General features: G+C 41.7%; 1 protein-coding gene across 5 annotated transcripts in view; it reads left to right on the top strand.

Moving 5' to 3' along the window:
- The window catches only part of LOC110501594 (nck-associated protein 5), a 125,294-nt gene that overhangs the window by 42,407 nt on the left and 55,528 nt on the right, over positions 1–27,359 (top strand). For all 5 annotated transcript variants that reach the window (XR_002470225.2, XM_021579271.2, XM_021579269.2 and 2 more), the window contains exons 3-7: positions 4,913–5,003; positions 6,662–6,823; positions 11,998–12,066; positions 23,893–23,931; positions 24,936–25,055. Coding sequence is in view for 4 of the 5 variants with exons in the window: in XM_021579271.2 (XP_021434946.2) it covers positions 4,913–5,003; positions 6,662–6,823; positions 11,998–12,066; positions 23,893–23,931; positions 24,936–25,055 (481 nt within the window). In the remaining variant the exon portion in view is untranslated. The remainder of the gene's footprint in view (positions 1–4,912; positions 5,004–6,661; positions 6,824–11,997; positions 12,067–23,892; positions 23,932–24,935; positions 25,056–27,359) is intronic.

Below are 27,359 nucleotides of genomic sequence, written 5' to 3'. Positions count from 1 at the left end.
GCCCCTTTGTAGGCTACTTGTTGTTAGTGAGGAGGTTTTGATAATGTGGTTACACTATGCATTCATAATTCTTATATGATGGCTAAGTCAGCTGGGAAATAGTCATGCGTTATGTGTCCCTTAGAATAAAGTGTTACTTTGCTGTGTTGGTTGACACACTATCCTGGGTGTCGATCTGAAACGCAGCCAATATCAGCCTCATGACTTGTGCTATTATGCATTTCTCCCTCTATTGATAAACTACAGGGATGTTTCTGCCATTGCAATCATTGGGCAGGCCGCCTAAGCCTTTCTTTGGGTCACCTTAGTCCAAACAATGTTTAAAGAATATACACTACAATTCAAAAGTTTGGGGTCACTTAGAAATGTCTTTATTATCCAAGTAAACATACATGAAATAAGTTGCAAAATTAATAGGAAATATAGTCAAGACGTTGACAACGTTATAAATAATGATTTTTAATTGAAATAATAATTGTGTCCTTCAAACTTTGCTTTACTCAAATAATCCTCAATTTGCAGCAATTCCAGCCTTGCAGGCCTTTGGCATTCTAGTTGTCAATTTGTTGAGGTAATCTGAAGAGGTTTCACCCCATGCTTCCTGAAGCACCTCCCACAAATTGGATTTGCTTGATGTGCACTTCTTATGTACCATACTGTCAAGCTGCTCCCACAACAGCTCAATAGGGTTGAGATCCGGTGACTGTGCTGGCCAGTTGACGGCTTCTTCCCTAAATAGTTCTTGCACTGTTTGGAGCTGTGCTTTGGGTCCTTGTGCTGTTGTAGGAGGAAATTGGCTTCAATTAAGCGCCATCCACAGTGTATGGCATGGCATTGCAAAATGGAATGATAGCCTCTCTTCTTCAAAATCCCTTTTACCCTGTTCAAATCTCCCACTTTACCACCACCAAAACCCCTCCAGACCATCACATTGGCTCCACCATGCTTGACAGATGGCGTCAAGCACTGCTCCAGCACGAATGTTCTTCTTTGTGATCCGAACACCTCAAACTTAGATTTTTCTGTCCATAACACTTTTTCCCGATCTTCCTCTGTCCAGTGTCTGTGTTCTTTTGCCCATCTTAATTTGTGAGGACTTGTGAGGTGTCTGTTTCTCAAACTAGACGCTCTAATGTACTTGTCCTCTTGCTCAGTTGTGCACCAGGGCCTCCCACTCCTCTTTCTATTCTGGTTAGCGCCAGTTTGTGCTGTTCTGTGAAGGGAGTAGTATACAGTGTTGTACAAGATCTTCAGTTTCTTGGCAATTTCTCACATGGAATAGCCTTAATTTCTCAGAACATGAATAGACTGATGCGTTTCAGACGAAAGTTCTTTGTTTCTGGACATTTTGAGCCTGTAATGAACCCACACATGCTGATGCTCCAGATACTCAACTAGTCTAAAGAAGGACAGTTTTATTGCTTCTTTAGTCAGGACTACAGTTTTCAGTTGTGCTAACATAATTGCAAAAGAGTTTTTTAAATTATCGATTAGCTTTTTAAAATGATAAACTTGGATTTGCTAAAACAACGTCCCATTGAACACAAGAGTGATTGTTGCTGATAATGGGCCTCTGTACGCCTACGTAGATATTCCATAAAAAATGTGCCGTTTCCAGCTGCAATAGTAATTTACAACACTGTATTTATGATCAATTTTATTTGAATGGACAAAAAATGTGCTTTTCTTTAAAAAACAAGGACATTTCTAAGCGACCTACTTTTGATTGGTAGTGTAAATACAAATAAATTATATATATACAGTACCAGTCAAAAGTTTGGACACACCTACTCATCAATAGTCTTCCTTTATTTTATTTATATGTTCTACATTGTAGAATAATAGTGAAGACATCAAGCTATGAAATAACACATATGGAATCATGTAGTAACCAAAAAAGGGTTAAACAAATCAAAATATATTTGAGATTTGAGATTTTTCAAAGTAGTCATTCTCCCAACCAGCTTCATGAGGTAGTCACCTGGAATGCATTTCAATTAACAAAGTAATTAATTAATTAATTCCTTCTGAATGCGTTTCAGCCAATCAGTTGTGTTGTGACAACGTAGGGCTGGTATACAGAAGATAGCCCTATTTGGTAAAAATCCAAGTCCAAATTATCGCAAGAACAGCTCAAATAAGCAAAGAGAAACACAATTATTACCGTAAGACAGGTCAGTCAATGCGGAACATTTCAAGAACATTGAACGTTTCTTCAAGTGCAGTCGCAAAAATCATCAAGCGCTATTATAAAACTGGCTCTCATGAGGACCGCCACAGGGAAGGAAGATCCAGAGCTACCTCTGCTGCAGAGAATACGTTCATTAGAGTTAACTGCACCTCAGATTACAGCCCAAATAAATACTTCACCGAGTTCAAGTAACAGACACATCAACTGTTCAGAGGAGACTGCTTAAGATCAGGCCTTCATGGTCAAATTGCTGCAAAGAAACCACTACTAAAGGACACCAATATGAATAGACGACTTGCTTGTGCCAAGAAACACAAGCAATGGACATTAGACTGGTGGAAATCTGACCTTTCGTCTCATGAGTCCAAATTTGAGATTTTTTGTTCCAACTGCCTTGTCTTTGTGAGATGCAGAGTAGGTGAACTGATTATCTCTGCATGTGTGGTTCCCACCGTGAAGCATGGAGGTGTGATGTGTGGGCGTGCTTTGCTGGTGACACCGTCTGTGATTTATTTAGAATTCAAGGCACACTTAACCAGAATGGCTACCACAGCATTCTGCAGCGATACACCATCCCACCTGGTTTGCGCTTAGTGGGACTATCATTTGTTTTTCAACAGGACAATGACCCCAAAAACACCTCCAGGCTGTGTAAGGGCTATTTGACCAAGAAGGAGAGTGATGGAGTGCTGCATCAGATGACCTGGCATCCACATTCACCCGACCTCAACCCAAGATGGTTTGGGTTAGACCGCAGAGTGAAGGAAAAGAAACCAACAAGTGCTCAGCAAATGTGGGAACACCTTCAAAACTGTTAAGAAAGCATTTTTCATGAAGGTGATTGAGAGAATAACAAGAGTGTGCAAAGCTGTCTTCAAGAATCATGAAGAATCTCAAATATATATATTTTTATTTAACACTTTTTTTGTTACTACATGATTCCATATGTGTTATTTCATAGTTTTGATGTCTTCACTATTATTGTACAATGTAGAAAACAGTAAAAATAAAGAAAAACCCTTGAATGAGTAGGTGTGTCCAAACTTTTGACTGGTACTGTATGCATGTACATAGAAAAGATAAAAGACCTATGTAAACTTAGTTGCCAGTTTCTCTAGTACTGGTCAGAACCACCTTTTCCTCCAGAACAGCCTTAGTTCTTTGTGGCATTGAAACGTTGCTCAATTGGTATCAACGGACCTAACATGTGCCAGGAAAATGTTCCCACACCCTTACACTACATCTACCAGCCTGTAGTGTTGACACCAGGCAGGATAGGGTCATGGCCTCACTCACTCCAAATCCTGACTCTGCCATCAGCATGACGCAAAAGGAACCGGTATTCGTCAGACCATGCAATGTTTTTTATTCTCCTCAATATTCCAGTGTTGGTGCCCACTTGACCAAGTTTCTTCTTGTTTTCAGCTGATACGAGTGGAACCCGATGTGGTTTTCTGATGCAATAGCCCATCTGTGACGAGGACCGCTGTGATTTCCGAGATGTCATACTGCACACCACAGCTGTACTGTTCCTTTATTTGCCTGTTTGTGGTCCGGCTGTTAGCTTGCACGATTCTTTCCATTCTCCTTCGACCTCTCATCAACAAGCTGTTTTCGCCCACAGGACTTCCGCTGACTGAATGTTTTTGTTTGTTGCACCATTCTCGGTAAACCTTAGACACTGTTGTGCTTGAAAAGCCTAGGAGTTTTTTTTCCTTATTAAATACTGGAACCGGCGCGCCTGGCACTAATGATCATACCAAGTTCAAAGTCATCTAGGACACTTGTTTTGCCCGTTCTAACATTCAATCGAACACTAACTGAATGCCTTGATACCTATCTGCCTGCTTCATAAAGCAAGCCACAGCCACAGGGTGTTGTACCTAATAAACTGACAACTGAGTGTATTTTTCTCATCTTTGAGAACCAACAATCACCAAGCTAGACAGTCAGGGAGAATTGAAAATTCCAAAAACAATGAATTTAGCAGTATTGATTTTGTCATAATCTTTGAGTATGGATGTCATTTTTGTTTTTTGGCACTGGCCAGCTGGGCTAGTAGACTGCAATATTTTACGAGACCTGGTCCAAAATATGTTCCATGAGATATTTGAAAATACAGAATTTCAATAGCAGGCAGGCTAGTTTACCACATTTACAACTAGCCTTGTCTGAAAAGTACTAGCCACCGGCTAGCGGGCAGCTTTTGTCCATCCCTGTGTTGGAGCAGAAGAACACAGCATTAGCCATGGCAGAACGCATAGAATTACATAAAATTCGTTTTAAAACTGCAAAATGTTCTCTCAGCTCCATGGCACAATGTGTATAATTGTAGGAAATTAGCTTTAAATTGTAAAAATGTCTCTCAGCTACATTGAGAAAATGAATGGCAGAAAATTGGCCACAAAATTCAAAAATGTCTCTAAACTGGCAAGATGGGGGGGGGGGGGTAGTAGAGAAATTCAGTCTCGTTGACGGGTCGATCGCTCCCATTGCCACACCCCCTGCCATGCCCACCACCTAATCCCCTTTTTGATCCCGAAAAATACCTGAACTAGCCTATTGCTCCTATATTGGAACCTGGATTGTGTTCATTAGGCACCAAACAGAATGAAAACTGACTGAAACGGATGAACTAACCATTTTCTGTTGCATGCCTTCCAGGCTTGTTTATTGCATGGTCTATGTTCTGATTGGTCCCAATGCTCTGTGTTGCTGCAGTATGGAGGAGACTGTGAGGAGCCTGCTACAGAACCAGGACACACTGGAGGGCCCCAGCGTGGATCCACTGGACCTTATGAAAGCCTACAAGGTAGAACATTGACCATATTTGTTCTTACTTGATTTCTGTTTATTTGATTAAATAAACAAAATATTTTATTATGCAAGTATGCAACCCTTGATAAATCATCCTACAGGTTCCTTTATAAACTGTGTTGATTAAAGGCTGTGAACAATCCATAAAAAATATATGTCCAATCATTGGCAATCCCCTGAAATTTTGTACTGTACACAGTAGCATGGTGATAGGGCATTCAGAAGAGATAGAGGGAAGAGTGGCAACCCTTAGGTTAGATGCTATCAAATCTCCTGACGACTGTCATACAGCATCTTAGGCCTGTCATACATTCTGACACGAATGCAGCTACCACCAGGAGTAAGTACCACCACTGGTGGTATTTGAACCTTGGTCACCTGGACCCAAGGTGAGTATGCTAACCACAGTCCCAAAGAAGTTAAATAGCTGGGGAGTGCTGGTTCAAAAGGCCAGGTTCATTAAAATACAATGCGGTGACATCTTACACATTTGTGTAAGATTAACCCAATGTGAGGTCTGCAGCAAATATTCAGGTTTTAAGTACCTGTAACATATTCTTAATCAGGATTAATGAGAAAATGGTTCCATTATAGTGCACGATTATGTAAAACATTGACATTATACATTTTAGCAGACACTCTTATGCAGAGCAACTTACAGTACTGAATGCAAGCATTGTTATACTTTTTCATACGGTTCCCCTGTGGGAAACGAACCCACCACCCTGCCGGTGCAAGCACCATGCCCTACCAACTGAACCACACAGGACTACACTGCATTTCATTACTACACTGCAAGTCATTATGAGCCAACTATGCTTGCCTGGAGGCCTTACTAATTGTCTACTGGATGGTTGCTTGGTTCTGAGAAAGTTGCAATGTGATGAACTCTAAATCGATTTGAGGCCATGACGTTTTGAAGACTAGACGGCACACTATGCACCCACACGCCTCTATCTTTTCGATTAGTCCTCACCTTTAGCACTTGTGAGATGCAATTGATTGGTGTAGGTAGCGAGGGTCAAGGTGCTTGACATAAAAACCAACGAAGCGTATTACAAATGCAAATAAGTCTCATAATTCACAATGCATTTTTAAACAGCAGTTCACAAGACTTAATGGATTGATGCAAGGAAGGAGACCTTCGTAAATGTTGATGTTTTTGTAACATCTGGGGTCCCATTTTTCATAATGTTAGAAAAATTGGGATGAATTATCTCTATGGTTCAATCAATAAATATTGGGGGGTCAACCAAAGACACCCATATGAGTTCAGGTGGAAAACCAGTCAAATGAGCAGCCAGAAAAATAAGAAGTAACCTACAGTATTAGTGGTGGCTATCAAACTAACTATAATTGTGAAGAGGCAGCTACAGAATATAAATATAACATCAAACATATCCTGTGATTGATTTTCTTGGAAGGAGTCAAAATACAATGAATTGGAAGTCTAATACAGAATAGCTGTTCACCTACTGTACATGATTAAATAAAATCCACAAATGATGGCCAAATTCAAGATCTTTCCATTAATACTGTGTATCTTGTAGGTTGGAGAAAATTGACGAGGCACATACCCCGTTAGTTCCAATAGGCAATGCAACTGTTTCAACAGCTCTGTGTTTCTCTCCAACCTCTCTTTCAATGGTTTAGAACAAACTCCTGGAGGAGATGTGGAAACAGCAGAACAGTCTGGAAGGCCCAACACCCCCTTTGATAGATAGGAGGCCCAACTCTCCAGGATGCAGCAGTAGGGGACATGAGGAGGACTCCCACGAGGCCAAGCCCCTTCTAGAGCGACTACGGGCCCTGGCGGTAAGCTCAGGCACGGTAGGGTCTCTTCTCCACTTAGTACCTCTCTCCATCCTCAATTATGGATAATTATTACTTCATAGGGTGATTTACCATGGTTTATTTTTTTTGCTGTAATACCATATACAGTGCCTTGCGAAAGTATTCGGCCCCCTTGAACTTTGCGACCTTTTGCCACATTTCAGGCTTCAAACATAAAGATATAAAACTGTATTTTTTTGTGAAGAATCAACAACAAGTGGGACACAATCATGAAGTGGAACGACATTTATTGGATATTTCAAACTTTTTTAACAAACCAAAAACTGAAAAATTGGGCGTGCAAAATTATTCAGCCCCTTTACTTTCAGTGCAGCAAACTCTCTCCAGAAGTTCAGTGAGGATCTCTGAATGATCCAATGTTGACCTAAATGACTAATGATGATAAATACAATCCACCTGTGTGTAATCAAGTCTCCGTATAAATGCACCTGCACTGTGATAGTCTCAGAGGTCCGTTAAAAGCGCAGAGAGCATCATAAAGAACAAGGAACACACCAGGCAGGTCCGAGATACTGTTGTGAAGAAGTTTAAAGCCGGATTTGGATACAAAAATACTTCCCAAGCTTTAAACATCCCAAGGAGCACTGTGCAAGCGATAATATTGAAATGGAAGGAGTATCAGACCACTGCAAATCTACCAAGACCTGGCCATCCCTCTAAACTTTCAGCTCATACAAGGAGAAGACTGATCAGAGATGCAGCCAAGAGGCCCATGATCACTCTGGATGAACTGCAGAGATCTACAGCTGAGGTGGGAGACTCTGTCCATAGGACAACAATCAGTCGTATATTGCACAAATCTGGCCTTTATGGAAGAGTGGCAAGAAGAAAAGCCATTTCTTAAAGATATCCATAAAAAGTGTTGTTTAAAGTTTGCCACAAGCCACCTGGGAGACACACCAAACATGTGGAAGAAGGTGCTCTGGTCAGATGAAACCAAAATTGAACTTTTTGGCAACAATGCAAAACGTTATGTTTGGCGTAAAAGCAACACAGCTCATCACCCTGAACACACCATGCCCACTGTCAAACATGGTGGTGGCAGCATCATGGTTTGGGCCTGCTTTTCTTCAGCAGGGACAGGGAAGATGGTTAAAATTGATGGGAAGATGGATGGAGCCAAATACAGGACCATTCTGGAAGAAAACCTGATGGAGTCTGCAAAAGACCTGAGACTGGGACGGAGATTTGTCTTCCAACAAGACAATGATCCAAAACATAAAGCAACATCTACAATGGAATGGTTCAAAAATAAACATATCCAGGTGTTAGAATGGCCAAGTCAAAGTCCAGACCTGAATCCAATCGAGAATCTGTGGAAAGAACTGAAAACTCACAAATGCTCTCCATCCAACCTCACTGAGCTCGAGCTGTTTTGCAAGGAGGAATGGGAAAAAAATTCAGTCTCTCGATGTGCAAAACTGATAGAGACATACCCCAAGCGACTTACAGCTGTAATCGCAGCAAAAGGTGGCGCTACAAAGTATTAACTTAAGGGGGCTGAATAATTTTGCACGCCCAATTTTTCAGTTTTTGATTTGTTAAAAAAGTTTGAAAAATCCAATAAATGTCGTTCCACTTCATGATTGTGTCCCACTTGTTGTTGATTCTTCACAAAAAAATACAGTTTTATATCTTTATGTTTGAAGCCTGAAATTTGGCAAAAGGTCGCAAAGTTCAAGGTGGCCGAATACTTTCGCAAGGCACTGTACTTGGTTATAATCGAAGTTGGTCAGGAATTTGAAGCTCACTCACATTGGCACATGCTTCATTTGTATTATATCATTAAGATCATGATTAAGCATAAATGAAAAGTAAATACAGTGCCAGTCACAATGATGTTACTTGTATGTAGGTCAGGGATGGACAATCTTGGAGGCTTTCTCTCCCACCAAGCAGAAACACTTGATTCTGTAAATCAAGGCCAATTGGTCCTGCTATGGTTAGTTGAATTAGGTGTGTTACTGCTTGGCTGGAGCAAACACCTGCCCCTGCTTGTATCTTTAGTCTGAATATGGCCCACAAAGATAACTTTTTAAATTCTTCAGTATTGTATACGATATTGCATCGGGCATTGTACTAAAGCGGATAGAAACACTGAAAACTATACACATTAATTCTGTCTGTTTTAGCTGCCAGGTATCATTCCTTAGACCGTCAATCATGGCTGATTCCATTGTTCCAGGTTAAAGCAGACAGAAGCTTGGTGAAAAAATACGATGACAATTATTATTTTCTACTTTATTCTGTCCATTTTTAAGTAATTTATATGTAAAAAGTCCTGAGAAAAATGTACATTTGGGGACCTGGAACCCCGACTACCGGGGTCCCTGCGTACCTGTTCGGTAATCCGGCCCTGATTCACGCAGAGAAGACTGGGTCTGACTTGACAGTACTTAGTCATATCCTGTGTGTGATAATTCAATCACTGACAAGGTAGTTGAAGGCCCAGTACATTCAAAAACACTATAAAGTTGGAATAATTCTTTGAAATTAAAAAAATTATGATAATGCCCTCTTAGTGTAAGAGCTGTTTGAAAAGAGTGCATGAAATTTAAGCCTGTTGTGGTGGGATGGTGTTTTGGCCTGCCTGGTGTCATCACCAGGCAGTAAATCTGCTAATAGACCAATAAGAAAGTGAGTTCCAAACCTGAAAACACTCCCAGACAGTCTTAGCAAAATTGCTTGAGAAATTGCTCTTTGATAAGATGTTTTTTAAATTATTTATGACAATTTTAATTGAGAACAATCACAGTATGGCACTTAATTGTTACCCAGAAATGATTCCATGCACATGATCCTGTGATAGTATTCCTCAATCACACCTGCTCTACAGAAAGCTAATAGAACTTACCATCTGTCTGCAGACCCCAGATCAGCAATAGTGATCTGTTTTTTTCCTGAAATACATTCATGTGGAATAGTGATGCTCTGACTAATGCAAACTTACCAGTCTTTTTTTGAACCAGGAAAAGATAGAGATTCATGCACTACATAAAACACATACTTTTAGGATAAATAGTACGATAAAAAAATGTGTCTACCTTTGCTTTACCAGTTCATACAGAAAGGATTTCATAAATGTGCCTCACCCCGTGTGACTGTGATTTAGGTCTATACCCCAATCAGATATATTGATGATCAAGGGATCAGCAGGAGTAATGAACTATTATATCCATCAATGAATTAGACTGGATTAATGCAAACATTGTCATCTAACTCAGCAATAGCATTCATAGTTTTCATTTTATTATAATGAAATTCATCTGGAATTGAGGACATCTCAGGAGGACGATATCCAAATTCCATTTAGCATGCAATCATGACCTTGACTTTTTTAGTAATGCCATTAGATAAACTGGCTTCTTGAATTACATTGATTAACTTGTCTGCCTCTGTAGACCCTATTGGATATTTTCAGACTTTAAGACTCATATTTTCATGGTGGATGCTATCCCTTTAAATTCTACATGTAATTACACTTTTAGACTGAAACTCATTGACCTGACATGTTTTTCCATTTAATTTCAAACTACTTTCCTAGTTTTCCAGCCGTGAAGGCACACTTGAGAGCATGTGTAATATGCAATGAACAATTTGCTGCATATGAAAGTGAGTCAATAAACAAATGAACACAGATCCAGCCCACTGTGCTCACTGTCTGGAGAAGCCTCTCATATGATTCTCTTCACAACCTCAACCAAAAAGTAATTTGTTTCACATTTGCTTGCTGAGGAGTGAGACAGATATCTGGGTTGAAACTGTGTTAACTGCATGTCAATCAAAATGGAAGGCCTGGATAACGCCAGCAAGTAGTGGAATGATCGGCAAATGAGTGCAGCTTGTAAATCAATAAGACTCATTTGGAAAGGTGAAGTGATATTACATCAATAGCAGATTGAGGCCCCATCCAGCCCATATCTTATAAGGCACCTCTTAAAGTTCAAGCTCATAACTTGGATTTCCGTGACCTTTAAATGGGATAGTCTTATAGGCTCTATGACTTTGTTGGCCTTTTTAACTCAAAGTGAATGGAAAGGGGTACCTAGTCAGTTGCACAACTGATTGCATTCAAATGAAATGTGTCATCCGCATTTAACCCAACACCTCTGAATCAGTGTCCTATGATCTATCAGTGTCCTACGATCTCTTTCTCCTCAGAAGCACTTTGCCTTCTTTTCAGACACTGTTGTGATTTATATTGCCACTCTTTTTAAATGAGTGTTGCTCAGACGTTCACCATTCCAGAACCAGTGCTAGGCAATAACTCCACACAGTAGGTCATATGAACACACCTGGAGAACTAAACAACCTGGATCACTAGCCAAAAGCCAGCAATGAGCCGTTTGAACTTACAGCATTCTGTCAACGGTTATTTAAAAATCGCTCTCTTCTTTTCTTTGTCTTTCCTATTATTTTATTTTTTTTACCACAATTTCTTGGTATCCAATTGGTAGTTGCAATCTTGTTCCATCGCTGCAACTCCCGTACGGACTCGGGAGAGGTGAAGGTCGAGAGCCGTGCGTCCTCCGAAACACAACCCAGCCGAGCAGCACTGCTTTTTGACTCCATGCCCGCTTAACCCGGAAGCCCAGCCGCACCATTGTGTCAGAGGAAACACCGTACACTTGGAGACCGTGTCAGCGTGCATTGCGCACGGGCCCGCCACAGGAGTCACTAGAGCGAGATGGGACAAGAACAAACCCTCCCCTAACCCAGACGACGCTGGCATGTTTTAATAGAGATGAGCTGGAGGAATTACACATCTGAGTAGTCAGATTCAATAGCAGGAACACTGAGATAAGGGTGCTTTACAATAACCTTTAACCTCAACACAGATTCACATGAATGTCTAAGTTACGGGCATGTAACTCTGGTCAGAATTCTGTTAGTATATGTTAAAAGGCTTGCTCTAATTCATTTGGTTAGAAGTAAAATCTCATGGCATGACCATGTTAAGAAGCACCGGGGTTACCTTCAGCTCAGTCAAGAGACAATGTGTATACGTTGTATACACGTGGTATCTTTATCTGGAAGACTGGAATTGTTCACAGATTTATATTTAGAATATGGACACATGTGAAGGTGTTTTTTGTGTACATATTCAGTTTATCTGGAGGTGTTTGCTATTACAGGTGGAGAACTCTGCCTTGACGATGGAGAACGATAACCAGAGGAAGCAGTATGAACGTTGTCTGGATGAGGTGAGTGTGTATTTCTCTCGCTCTATCTCTCACAGACACACAGTTCACTTGGTTTACTCTAAGCTGAAATCCTTGATACGGTCTGGAAAGGACTAGGAATTCCTGTAGTTTCCTTACAGAAACATCCACAAAGTATAGAGTGTAGTTATACAGTTCTAAGGAATGAGACCTCTCCTCCTGCTCAGAGACTGGCCAGGAGCGAGCTAGTGTGGGTTGAGTGTGCTCCTTTCCTCCTCTCCTCCATTACAACGGGCTGATTGTCTCTCCATCTCCCTCTCCATTTTTGAAGAGGCTTCCTTAATGAGGCAGTTACCATGGCAATTGCTGCCCTCTTGAATTTTAAGTATTCAGGTAGAAGACAAAATGTTTCAACACAACTGTAGTGAGAGTAATTCACTCTGCCAAAAAATCCCATCAAAAACTAATGTTCCAAACTCAGGCAATCTCTCAGGGTGCTTTGTGTCATGATGACATCAGATTTGTCATGATAGTTATGTTTATTTGTTTATTTAACTAGGCATGTCAGTTAAGAACAAATTCCTATTTACAATGACGGCCTACCCCGGCCAAATCCCTATGGGACTCCCAATCGCATCCGGTTGTGATACAGCCTGGAGTTGAACCAGGCTCTGTAGTGACACCTCTAGCACTGAGATGCAGTGCCGTAGACCGCTGCGCCACTTGGGAGACCCATATTAAAGGGCTATATTTTCTATTGAATAGAAATGGAACAACCGACTCAACTATATTGGTTCATTCATAACCGAGTCATGTCAAGCCAAGCTGTACTGCAGGGTTCCTCAACTGTCTGCGGGCCGAATTTGGGTGGTTTAATTTGGCCCCCCCAAGTCTTCTGAGCAAAAAAATATATACAGTGGGGAAAACAAGTATTTGATTGTCACGGTCGTCCTCCTCTTCGTCTGAAGAGGAGAGGCGAGAAGGATCAGAGGACCAATATGCGGCGTGGTAAGTGTCCATGGTAAAATCTTTAATAAAGAAAGACTGAACACTATACAAACGAGTAACAAAAACAATAAACCAAATTCGACCGTGAAGCTACAAAATGAGACCTGTGCTGAAACAAGCCACTAACATAGACAATCACCCACAAACAAACAGTGCAACCCAGGCTACCTAAGTATGATTCTCAATCAGAGACAACTAATGACACCTGCCTCTGATTGAGAACCATACTAGGCCGAAAACATAGAAATGCCCCAAAACATAGAAAAACAAACATAGACTGCCCACCCAACTCACGCCCTGACCATACTAAATAAATACAAAACAACGGAAATAAAGGTCAGAACGTGACATTGATACACTGCCGATTTTGCAGGTTTTCCTACTTACAAAGCATGTAGAGGTCTATTATTTTTTTATCATAGGTACACTTTAACTGTGAGAGACGGAATCTAAAACAAATCACATTGTATGACTTTTTAAGTAATTAATTTGCATTTTATTGCATGACATAAGTATTTGATCACCTACCAACCAGTAAGAATTACGGCTCTCACAGACCTGTTAGTTTTTCTTTAAGAATCCCTCCTGTTCTCCCACCTGTATTAACTGCACCTGTTTGAACTCTTTACCTGCATAAAAGACAACTATCCACACACTCAATCAAACAGACTCCAACCTCTCCACAATGGCCAAGACCAGAGAGCTGTGTAAGGACATCAGGGATAAAATTGTAGACCTGCACAAGGCTGGGATGGGCTACAGGACAATAGGCAAGCAGCTTGGTGAGAAGGCAACAAATGTTGAAGCAATTATTAGAAAATGGAAGAAGTTCAAGATGACGGTCAATCACCCTCGGTCTGGGGCTCCATGCAAGATCTTACCTCGTGGGGCATCAATGATCATGAGGAAGGTGAGGGATCAGCCCAGAACTACACAGCAGGACCTGGTCAATGACCTGAAGAGAGCTGGGACCACAATCTCAAAGTAAACCATTAGTAACACAGTACGCCGTCATGGATTAAAATCCTGCAGCGTACGCAAGGTCCCCTGCTCAAGCCAGCGCATGTCCAGGCCCGTCTGAAGTTTGCTAATGACCATCGGGATGATCCAGAGGAGGAATGGGAGAAGGTCATGTGGTCTGATGAGACAAAAATAGAGCTTTTTGGTCTAAACTCCACTCGCCGTGTTTGGAGGAAGAAGGATGAGTACAACCCTAAGACACCATCCCAACCGTGAAGCATGGAGGTGGATGATCATTCTTTGGGGATGCTTTTCTGCAAAGGGGACAGGATGACTGCACCGTATTGAGGGGAGGATGGATGGGGCCATGTATCGCAACATCTTGGCCAACAACCTCCTTCCCTCAGTAAGAGCATTGAAGATGGGTCGTGGCTGGGTTTTCCAGCATGACAACGACCCGAAACACACAGCCAGGGCAACTAAGGAGTGGCTCCGTAAGAAGCATCTCCAGGTCCTGGAGTGGCCTAGCCAGTCTCCAGGCCTGAACCCAATAGGACATCTTTGGAGGGAGCTGAAAGTCCGTATTGCCCAGCGACAGCCCCGAAACCTGAAGGATCTTGAGAAGGTCTGTATGGAGGAGTGGGCCAAAATCCCTGCTGCAGTGTGTGCAAACCTGGTGAAGAACTACAGGAAACGTATGATCTCTGTAATTGCAAACAAAGGTTTCTGTACAAAATATTAAGTTCTGCTTTTCTGATGTATCAAATACTTGTGTCATGCAATAAAATGCAAATGAATTACTTAAAAATCATACGATGTGATTTTCTGGATTTTTGTTTTAGATTCCGTCTCTCACAGTTGAAGTGTACCTATGATAAAACTTACAGACCTCTACATGCTTTGTAAGTAGGAAAACCTGCCAAATCAGCAGTGTATCAAATACTTGTTCTCCCCACTGTATATATATAAAGTGCCTTAGGAAAGTATTCAGACCTTTACTTTTTCTACATTTTGTCATGTTACAACCTTGTTCTAAAATTGATTAAATAAAAAAACTCCTCAGAGATCTACACACAAGACTTCTGAGTGAATCAGTCATCTAAGGCATCACAGTGCTAGCTGTGCCACTAGAGATCCTGGTTTGAGTCCAGGCTCTGTCTCAGCCAGCCCCGACCAGGAGACCCATGGAGTGGCGGACAATTGGCCCAGCGTCGTCCGGGTTAGGGGAGGGTTTGGGCGGCAGGGATGTTCTTGTTCCATTGCGCCGGGCGCAGTGCCCGCTGACACGGTTGCCAGGTGTACGGTGTTTCCTCCGACACATTGGTGCGGCTGGCTTCCGGGTTAAGCGTGCATTGTGTCAAGAAGCATTGCGGCTTGGCTGGGTTGTGTTTCAGAGGACGCATGACTCTCGACCTTTGCCTCTCCCGAGTTTGTATGAGAACTATAGCGATGGGATAAGACTTTAAGAACCAAAACTGTACACACAAAACCCCATATTGACAAAGCGAAAATAAAAAACAGATACCTTATTTACATAAGGAGTCAGACCGTTTGCCATGAGACTCGAAATTGAGCTCAGGTGCATCCTGTTTCCCATTGATCATCCTTGATGTTTCTACCACTTGTTTGGAGTCCACCTGTGGTAAATGAATTGATTGGACATGATTTGAAAAGGCAGACACCTGTTTATATAAAAGTCCCTAAATTGGTAGTGCATATCAGAGCAAAAACAAAGCCATGAGGTCGAAGGAATTGTCTGGAGAGCTCAGGGGGTTGTGTTGAGGCACAGATCTGGGGAAGGGTACCAAAACATTTCTGCAACATTGAAGGTCCCCAAAATGGAAGAAGTTTGGAACCACCAAAGACTCTTCCTAGAGCTGGTCAAACTGAGCAATCGAGGGAGAAGGCCCTTGGTCAGGTAGGTGACCAAGAAACCGATGGCCACTCTGACAGAGCTCCAGTGTTCCTCTGTGGAGATGGGAGAAACTTCCAGAAGGACAACCATCTCTGCAGCAGTCCATCAATCAGGCCTTTACTGACGGAAGCCACTCCTCAGTAAAAGGTACATGACAGCCTGCTTGGAGGTTGCCAAAAGCACCTAAAGACTCTCAGACCATGAGAAACAAGATTCTCTGGTCTGATAAAAGCAAGATTGAACTCAGAACATGCTGTAGGAACGTCTGGAGGAAACCTGGCACCATCCCTACGGTGAAGCACGGTGGTGATCACGATGTGGGGACGTTTTTAAGTGGCAGGGACTGGGAAACTTGTCAGGATCGAGGCAAAGGTGAACAGAGTAAAGCAAAGTACAGAGAGATCCTTGAACAAAACGTGTTCCTCAGACTGGGGTGAAGGTTCACCTTCCAACAGGACAACAACCCTAAGCACACAGCCAAGACAACTCAGGAGTGGCTTCAGGACAAGTCTCTGAATGTCCTTGAGTGGCCCAGCCAAAGCTCAAATTTGAATCTGATCGAACATCTCTGTAGAGACCTTAAAATAGCTGTGCAGCAACGCTCCCCCTCCAACCTGACAGCATGTGAGAGGATCTGCAGAGAAGAATGGGAGAAACTCCCCAAATACAGGTGTGTCAAGCTTATTTTTCATACCCAAGAAGACTCAAGGCTGTAATTGCTGCCAAAGGTGCTTCAACAAAGTACTGCGTAAAGGGTCTGAATACCTATGTAAATGGGATTTTTTCAGTTTAATTTTAATACATTTGCAAACATTTCTAAAAACCTAGTTTTTGCTTTGTCATCATGGGGTATTGTGTCTAGATTGATGAGGGGAGAAAAACTATTTTATCAATTTTAGAATAAGGCCACAATCTAACAAAATGTGGAAAAAGTCAAGTGGTCGGAATACTTTGCGAATGTGCATATATTTTCTATTTTTGTTGGACACAAGGGAATGAGCTCCAAGTGATTTTAATTTAAGTAATCTGTTCCCTACTATTCCCACGTATAATAAAGAGACACGTGATTGTATAAAAATATAAGCAATGTTTGAAAGTATTATGTTTTAGTCAAACATATCTGTTTGCTTCTTGCAGTCAATTTGCAGTCGACAAATGATTTGTTATTATAAACTGGGTGGGTCGAACCCTGAATGTTGATTGGCTGACAGCCGTGGTATACCACAGGTATGACAAAACATGTATTTTTACTGATCTAATTACTTTATAATAGCAAAAAGGCACTTCAGGGGTTTGTGGTATATGGGCAATATACCATGGCTAAGGGCTGTATCCAGGCTCTATGCGTTGCTTCGTGAATAAGAACAGCCCTTAGCCGTGGTATATTCTCCATATACCACACCCCCTCGGGCCTTATTGCTTAATTATGTTCCAGCCCCCAGACCATCCGCTAAAGAAAAAAATAGACCTGCGACTGAATCTAGTTGTAATCTAGTTGTATTGTGTCTGAGCTAGCCTGGGTACTCATCTACCATAGTTTCAGGATCTGCTGAAATGGACAATGTGAAAGAAATGATCTGAGCCAGCATGGTATGTTAGGGGGAGGCGCAATTGTCTTTCAGACAAAGAATAATCTGTTTGTGTTCAAATTTCTGTTTACAGATTACTGCTGTACATCAATTTCCAACCTTCCTCCCATCCTTCAGCTCTTATTGATATTACATAAGGTTAGCGTAACTCATTAGATAAAATTATGCCATGTTATAGCTGTGAATTTGTGGTCACTGTGACGCAACTCTTGACCAGTCATCACCTTTCAAAGTGCCCTCCAAAAGCACCACTATCTTCTGCCCCCTACCAGCTCACACAGTTGGCAATATGTAATGCATTCAACATCACACTAGAAAATGCAAAAATGTTGAATGATCTCTGAAACTAAACAACATAATTGCACAATTATATAAATTCAAGCCTTTCAGGATATTCTGCTACCTTAATTCATATTCAATGCTACCATAAAATAAATGTATCCCCAGAAAAATAATAATCCAGCTTTGAGGAAGAGGACGGAGGGCCTCTCATATTAAAACGTTATTGAAAAGATTTGAGATTGTCACGTAAAAGTTTGTTTTAATTATAAGAAGTACAGCAGTTTAAACAGACAGATTTTAAACAGTGTAAAAGAGGATATAATATCAAATATCAAACCAGGAGTAACAAATGTGCAAGCTACTCTCCTAGTTAGGTAGCTGCACTAGGGTCGGACAGCATGACAGTGTAGATCAATACACAGTGGCCAGCGTGAGATAAAAAAAAATGTATCCCCTTTTCTCCCCAATTTCGTGGTATCCATTTGTTAGTAGTTACTCGGGAGCTCGGGAGAGACAAAGGTCAAAAGCCATGCGTCCTCTGAAACACAACCCAACCAAGCCGCACTGCTTCTTAACACAGCGCGCATCCAACCCGGAAGCCAGCCACACCAATGTGTCGGAGGAAACACCGTGCACCTGGCGACCTTGGTTAGCGTGCATTACGCCCGGCCCGCCACAGGAGTCACTAGTGCACGATGAGACAAGGTTATCCCTACCGGCCAAGCCCTCCCTAACCCGGACGCAAGTGTTTCTATGTGTGAGTGTGTGTAGTGCTGTAAAGTACTTAAGTAAAAATAATTTAAAGTACCACATAAGTAGTTTTGGGGGGTATCTGTACTTTACTATTTATATATTTGACAACTTTTACTTTTACTTCACTACATTTTTCAAGAACAATGTACTTTTTACTCCATACATTTTAGAAGCATTTTAGAAATTATTCATACTTTGATACATAAGTATATTTTTGCAGTTATGCTTACTTTTGATACTTAAGTATATTTAAAACCAAATACTTTTATATTAAGGTATCTTTACTTTTATCCACATATGACAATTGGGTACTTTTTGTACCACTGAGTGTGTAAGTGTGTGGCATCAATTTGCTTGTGTGTTTTGTGTGTGTGAGCGTATGTAGGTGTATGTGTGTGTTGGAGTGTCAGTGTAGTATGTGTGAGGGTAGAGTCCAGTGAGTGTGCATAGAGCCAGTGCAAGAGAGTCCGTGCAAATAAAAATGGGGTCAATGCAAATAGTCAGGGTAGCCATTTGATGAACTGTTAAGCAGTCTTATGGCTTGGGGATAGAAGCGGTTTAGAATCCTTTTGGTTCCGGTACTGTTAGCCGTGCGATAGCAGATAGAAGTGGAGTCTTTGACAACTTTTAGGTCCTTCCTCTGACAACGCCTAGTATAGAGGTCCTGGATGCAGAGAGCTCGGCCCCAATGATGTACTGGTTCTTACGCATTACCCTCTGTAGCGTCCTATGGTCGGTAAGACAGTCAAGATGTTCTCATTGGTGCAGTTGTGGAACCTTTTGAGGATCTGAAGGCCCATGCCAAATCGTTTCAACCTCCTGAGGAGGAGAGGCATTGTTGTTCCCTCTTCATGACTGTATTCATACCATGAAAGGTCCTTAGTAATGTGGACACAGAGGAACTTGAAGCTCTCGACCTGCTCCACTACAGCGCCGTCGATGTGATTAGCAATTATTGTACTGGAAGAGCATCCGTAGTTTTGGGAGAGTTTGACATATACTAAGCCATAAACCACGCTGTACTTTTATTTTGACATTTCCATAGCGTGACGACGTAGTCTGCACGGAGCCTGATTGGCTGAATATCCTTTGTTGTTCAACACACGTTCTAGTGCCATTAGAAAATGGCTGACATCGTTTCTGCTCATAGAGATATATAGAGGACTCATCTTTGTATCTGTGCCATTATAGCATCTGTGACACTATGGGCAGCGTTATTGAGGCTATCTCCATTTTGAAGTAGTCAATTTTCTTCTTCACGATTGGCTGATCCATCCTGATGATCCTGTTGGACATGATTCCAACAGGGTCACCAGGGGGGGGGATCAGTCAATGTAGTTGGAAGTCTCACCCAGTTGACTACAATAAAATGGCAGAAGCCCTCTGGTGCTGCCCATGTTAATATGGCCTTTTGACGACTCGATGCTTCTATCATTCTCTATGCTTCTGCTACCTGAGGACAAAAAGGGCAGCTTTTTGAAAAAACTAGCAGTTGTGTAATCGATGTAACAGTGGGGATAATGTGACAATTGTGAGTACATCGCATTTCTCATCCCTGGATTGAGATACATCAGAGAGAAAGGGGTGAAGCAAACTCGGCCCAAAATCTGTCTTCTCCAGCAGGTGTTTTTTTGCGCTCACCAAGCGAGAAGTTTTTGCAAGGAGGTCAATGAGAGTGTTGAAATTGGTCAACAAAAAATGTAATTGGTTACTTGCTACTTGACGCTTATTTGATCAAATACACATTTTGTAAATCTTAGGTTATTAGGTTGTTACGAGTGTACTGATATAAGTAGGACACGTGACATCACGGCAACTTTGAGAAATAAATACTCTATATTGGAGTTGTGCCTCTTTGTGCTATCCAGGGTCTTTGGGATGTCGCTTCCCTAAACCCTACCCTAACCATTTTAAATTTCAACTTCAGTGGGGTAGGGACAACCTAAGGATCCAGGATAGCAAGGACCGTTGTGGTTGTTCACACACGTATCTGCCCTCTCATTTGGCTAGAATGGTACCACCTGATCTTGCCTCATCACAACTGCCTTCCATTTTTAAAGACATTTATTTCAATTGTTAGTGTGGCAAAAATAGGATCTGGCCATATCTCCTCCTGGCTCTAAAGTGTCTCCATCTACACAGTCATGCTGTCCGACCCCAGCGCAGCTCAGTGTAAACAAGCATAATGGTAGAGTTGGCTGAACGACGACATGAATAACATACATACATTTTAAGCTTTTTCATCAGGATAGAACAGCGGCCTCTGGTAAGACAAGGGGTGGCGTTCTATGTATATTTATAAACAACAGCTGGTGCATGAAATCTCAAGTCTCAAGGTTTTGCTCGCCTGAGGTAGAGTATCTCATGATAAGCTGTTGACCACACTATTTACCAAGACAGTGAATTTTTCATAGCTCTCTATATACCACCACAAACAGATGCTTGCACTAAGACCACACTCAATGAGCTGTAAACGGCCAATAGCAAACAGGAAAAATGCTCATCCAGAGGCGGAGCTCCTAGTGGTTGGGAACTTTAATGCAGGGAAACTCAAATCCATTTTACCTTATTTCTACCAGCATGGTAAATGTGCAACCAGAGGGAAAAAAAACTCTAGACCACCTTTATGCCACAAACAGAGACGTGTACAAAGCTCTCCCTCGCCCTCCATTTGGCCAATCTGACCATAATTCTATCGTCTATCGTCACTTACAAGCAAAAACTAAAGCAGGAAGCACCAGTAACTCAGTCAATAAGAAAGTTGTCAAATGAAGCAGATGCTAAGCTACAGGACTGTTTTGCTAGCACAGACTGGAATGTGTTCCTGGATTCTTCCAATGGCATTGAGGAGTACACTACATCAGTCACTGGCTTCATCAATAAGTGCATCGTCCCCACAGTGAATGTACGTACATACCCCAATCAGAAGCCGTGGATTACAGGCAACATCTGCTCGGAGCGAAAGGACACATTCAAGGAGCAAGACTCTAACCCGGAAGCTTATAAGAAATCCCGCTAGGCCCTCCGACGAACCATCAAACAGGCAAAGTGTCAATACAAGACTAAGATTGAATCGTACTACGCCAGGTCCGACGCTCGTCGGTCCGACGCTCGTGGCAGGGCTTGCAAACTGTTACAGACTACAAAGGGAAGCACAGCCACGAGCTGCCCAGCAACACGAGCCTACCAGACGAGCTAAAAAACTTCTATGCTAGCTTCGTGGCAAGTAACACTGAAGCATACTACATGAGAGCTTCAGCTGTTCCGCACGACTGTGTGATCACGGTCTCCGTAGCCAATGTGAGTAAGACCTTTCAACAGGTCAACATTCACAAGGCTGTACTCCGAGCATGTGCTGACCAATTAGCAAGTGTCTTCACTGACATTTTCAAACTGTCAGTTACTGAGTTATTACTGAGTGTAATACCAACAGGTTTCAAGCAGACCACCATAGTCCCTGTGCCCAAGAACACATTGGTAACCTGCCTAAATGACTACTGACCTATAGCACTCACGTCTGTAGCCATATAGTGCTTTGAAAGGCTGGTCATGACTCACATCAACACCATTATCCCAGAAACCATAGACCCACTCCAATTTGCACACCCCCCCCCAACAGATCCACAGATGATGCAATCTCTGTTGCACTCCACACTGCCCTTTCCCACATGGACAAACACATGGACAAAAGGAACACCTATATGAGAATGCTATTCATTGATTACAAATCAGCGTTCAACACCGTGTGCCCTCAAAGCTCATCACAAAGCTAAGGACCCTGGGACTAAACACCCTCTGCAACTGGATCCTGGACTTCCTGACGGGCCGCCCCCAGGTGGTAAGGGTAGGTAACAACACATCCGACATGCTGATTCTCAACACGGGGGCCCCTCAGGGGTGCACGCACAGTCCCCTCCTGTACTCCCTATTCACTCATGACTGTGTGGCCAAGCACGACTCCAACACCATCATCAGGTTTGGCAACTGCTCGACCTCCGACTGCAAGGCACTACAGAGGGTAGTGCGTACAGCCCAGTACATCAAGCTTCCTGCCATCCGTGACCTCTATACCAGGCGGTGTCAGAGGAAGGCCCTAAAAAGTCTCCAGCCACCCAAGTTCTCTCTGCTACCACACTGCTACCACACTCTCTGCTACCACACTGCTACCACACTCTCTGCTACCACACAGAAAGCGGTAGCGGAGCGCCAGTCTAGGTCCAAAAGGCTTCTTAACAGCTTCTACCCCCAAGCCCATAAGACTCCTGAACAGCTAAGCAAAGGGCTACCCAGACCCCTCTCTACGCTGCTGCTAATCTCTATTTATTATCTATGCATAGTCACTTTAACTCTACCTACATGTATACATTACCTCAATTACCTCGACTAACCGGTGCCCCGCACATTGACTCTGTACCGGTAGCCCCTGTATATTGCCTCGCTATTGTTATTTTACTACTGCTGTTTAATTATTAGTTACTTATATTTTCTATTTTCTTCTTATTTATTTTTTGTTTAACACTTTTTTTTCTTAATCTACAGTGCTTTAATACGTTTTAAGGGCTTGTAAGTAAGTATTTTACTGTAAGATCTACCTACACCTGTTGTATTCAGCGCATGTGACAAATAAAATTTGATTTGAATCTTCTGGCATCTATTTTATCGCTCTTTTCCCGATCAACAAACACTAGATTTTAGCCATGGCTTAATACGCAACTGTACTGTATCAGAACTTAATGAGGGGCGTGTGGGGATTTACCATCTACAACATTCCACTGGCTGTCCTAAACACACACACACAATCAACTGTAGAGATGTATATGATAGTATAAGCTTTAAATATATGTAATGAAAGTAACAACTAGGGCCCTTGAAACAAACAAACAACAACAAGGCAACAGTAAACTTGTTGTCCCCCATGAATGATGCAGCACCCCCTTGGGCCAATTGAGATATTGAGTGTGACTAACTAATTTCAGTTAATTACTATCGCTCCCGCCTTTGGCCAATCCGTGTACTTTTGTATATGCCAGATCTCTATAGCAGGACGCATCATTCACCCAAGTCTAGTCAAAATCATCCCAATGCTGTCTGAGATATCGCGTGTGACTAAAGTACAAACAAACGGAGGGAGACAGATCTACAGTCCCCTCCCGATTTCATCATGGGGGAAAATTAAAACATCGGGGAGGTAAATGTCTCTGCATCTTCACACAAACGTTGTACAACAAGCCTGAAAGACAAAGATTTCTTTATCATGACATGCTGACTGAACATTGTCTTAACTTTTCTTTGAGTGTTGTGTTTATGCAAGGTCTCTCTTTCGTTTGTCTCCTCTCTCTCTCTGCTCTCTTTTGCTTGAAGGTGGCTAATCAGGTTGTTCAAGCACTCCTCACTCAAAAGGTTTGTCTTTGTTTTGTTTGATTAAAGCATCATTAGTCAATCAAGTCTAAGGGAGGCTATAAAATAAATAATGATGGAATGCTAATAATGATAAATAGAATTAGTTGTGTTCTAGTTAGCACGTCATGTCTATTTTAACTGAAAAACCACATGCTCACTACTAGTTATTACATTGACTAGTCAGGCCATTACTACTGTTCCAGCTAGCTGATTGCCGTTGTTGCTTATAATGTAAAGCATAGCACAGAGAATTTTTAACCAACCAATTTTTAACCAATCAATTTCCGACTTGGAAGGCAATGCATGTCTTCTAAACTTCCATTGCTAGTTGCAGGTGGTTTGTTTGAATTAAGAAAAAGTTATTAAATAAAATCAAGGTTTTGCTCCATGAAGTCTATTCTATTTCCCATCTATCTCAAATCATGCTTTGCGTTCAATGACACTCACCTGTCTTGATCAATGAGAAGATTTGAAATAGGTAATATAGCGGCATACACTTCATGGAGCAAAAAAATGATTTCATTTAATAAGGTAACATTTTGTCAATTTAAAATGAACCACCTGCAAGTAGCCATGGAAGTTTAGAAGAAATGTGTTGTCTTCCAATTCAGGAATTGAGGAAGTAACATATCGCCAAGTAAGGTTGGCTGAAAATTCTCTGTGCTTTACATTACCTAGGTAAGAATTGCTATCAGCCAGCTGGAACAGTAGTATGGTATATGCTTATCAACTTTCTGCTGATGTGCCATGCTTGGGAATTAATAGTATAGGGACACTTTCTATGAGTCGTGTGTATGTAAAATATTATGAATGCATACTACCATTTTAATGTATGAAGATTGTCTTATAGGGCCCTAAGTGTTTCCGGGTTAGGTCACATGGTCAGGAAAAACTCCTAGCGCTACATAAATCATAATGGAAGGCACAATGGACATGTATAATTATAAGCCGGTTTATACAACGTTTAACCCACCTTCTTTGTGCTTGTGTGGGTGAATGTTCAGGACCTAAAAGAGGAGTGTGTGAAGCTGAGGACACGCGTGTTTGACTTGGAGCAGCAGAACCGCATACTGAACGTTCTGTTCCAGCAGAGGGTCAAAATATCCAGCAACCCTGTCTCCCAGGTAGGCTTGGCTTAGTATAGACTGGATAAAGACCAACAATAAATCTAGTTAAAGGTAAGCTATATTAGCTCTTGAGCAGGTTCATGGGATTGGTCAAAAAAATGTTTACTTCATTGGGGCATGGACTCTACAAGATGTCAAAAGCTTTCCACAGGGATGCTGGCCCGTGTTGAAAGCATTCCACAGAGATGCTGGCCAATGTTGACTCCAATGCTTCCCACATTTGTGTCAAGTTGGCTGATGTTTTTTGGATGGTGGACCATTCTTGATACACACTGGAACTGCTGAGCATGAAAAACCCAGCAGCGTTGCCGTTCTTGACGCCCTCAAACCGGTGCACTTGGCACCTACTACCATACTGTTCAAAAAGCACTTTACTCTTTTGTCTTGCCCATTCACCCCCTGAATGCCACACATACACAACCCATGTCTTAAGGCTTAAAATTCCCTATTTAACTTGTCTCTTCCCCTTCATCTACACTGATTGAAGGGGATTTTTAACAAGTGACATCAGTAAGGGATCACAGCTTTCACCTGGAAGTGGATTTCTATGAGTACTGTAAGTCTGTCATGAAAAGAGCAGGTATTTTGTATGTTCAGTGTATAGACATTGCTTATCCTGTTGAGTGTAGGGGGCAGTATTTTGATGTTTGGATGAGAAACGTACCCAAATAAAACTGCCTATTTCTCAGGCCCGGAATCGATAATATGCATATAATTGTCAGATTAGGATAGAAAACACTCTAAAGTTTCCAAAACTGTCCAAATATTGTCTGTGAGTATAACATAACTGATATTACAAGCGAAAACCTGAGGAAAATCCAACCCTGAGGTGCTGTTTTTCCTGAAATGTCTCTGTTCCATTGCCTGCCTTCGCTCCATTTAAAGGGATATCAACCAGATTCCTTTTCCTATGGCTTCCCCATGGTGTGAACAGTCTTTAGACCTAGTTTCAGGCTTTTATTTTGAAAAATGAGTGAGAAAGATCACATCGCCTCATTGGATGGCTGGGTGCCAGCAGCGTTTTGCATGCGCAACAGTTTGGAGCAGACATTTTCTCTCTCTCTCCTATTGAAGAAGCTACAGTCCCGGTTGAAATATTATCGATTATATATTGTAAAAACAACCCGAGGAGTGGTTATAAAAAACGTTTTACATGTTTCTACGAACTTTACGGATACTATTTGGAATTTTCGTCTGCGTGGTCGGGACCCGCTCGAGCCTGTGGATTTCTGAACATAACGCGCCAACCAAATGGAGGTATTTTGGATATAAAATAATCTTTATGGAACAAAAGGAACATTTATTGTGTAACTGGGAGTCTCGTGAGTGCAAACATCCGAAGATCATCAAAGGTAAGCGATTAATTTTGTTGCTTTTCTGACTTTAGTGACCAATCTACATGGCTGCTAGCTGTTTGTAATGTTTTGTCTACTGAGAGAGATGTCCTTACATAAATGCTTGATATGCTTTCGCCGAAAAGCTTTTTTGAAATCTGACACGCCAGGTGGATTAACAACAAGCTAAGCTGTGTTTTGCTATATTGCACTTGTGATTTCATGAAAATTAAATATTTTTAGTAATTTAATTTGAATTTGGCGCTCTGCAATTCAACGGATGTTGACGAAAATGATCCCGGTAACGGGATGGGTGCATCAAGAAGTTATTGAAGACAATGACTTACATACAGTACCTGTCAAGAGTTTGGACACACCTGTTCATTGTGGTTTTGATTTATATTCTACTATTTTCAACATTGTAGAATAATAGTGAAGACATCAAAACTATGAAATAACACATATGAAATCATGTAACCAAAAAAAAAGTTAAACAAATCAAAATATATTCATATTTGAGATTCTTCAAAGTTGTCACCCTTTGCCTTAATGACAGCTTTGCACACTCTTTGAATTCTCTCAACCAGCTTCACCTGGAATGCTTTTCCCACATATGCTGAGCACTTGTTGACTGCTTTTCTTTCACTCTGCGGTCCAACTCATCCCAAACCATCTCAATTGGGTTGAGGTCGGGTGATTGTGGAGGCCAGGTCATCTGATGCAGCACTCCATCATTCTCCTTCTTGGTCAAATAGCCCTTACACAGCCAGGAGTTGTGTTGGGTCATTGTCCTGTTGAAAGATAAATGAAAGTCCCACTAAGCGCAACCAGATGGGATTGTGTATGGCTGCAGATTGCTATGGTAGCCATGCCGGTTAACTGTGCCTTGAATTCTAAATAAATCACAGACAGTATCACCAGCAAAGCACTCCCACACCATCACACACCACAGATTTCCACCTATCTA

This window comes from Oncorhynchus mykiss, chromosome 22 (assembly GCF_013265735.2).
Source record: "Oncorhynchus mykiss isolate Arlee chromosome 22, USDA_OmykA_1.1, whole genome shotgun sequence".
Lineage (NCBI taxonomy): Eukaryota > Metazoa > Chordata > Actinopteri > Salmoniformes > Salmonidae > Oncorhynchus > Oncorhynchus mykiss.
The sequence above is the reverse complement of the archived record's forward strand: the minus strand, read 5'-3'. Positions and strand labels throughout refer to the sequence as shown.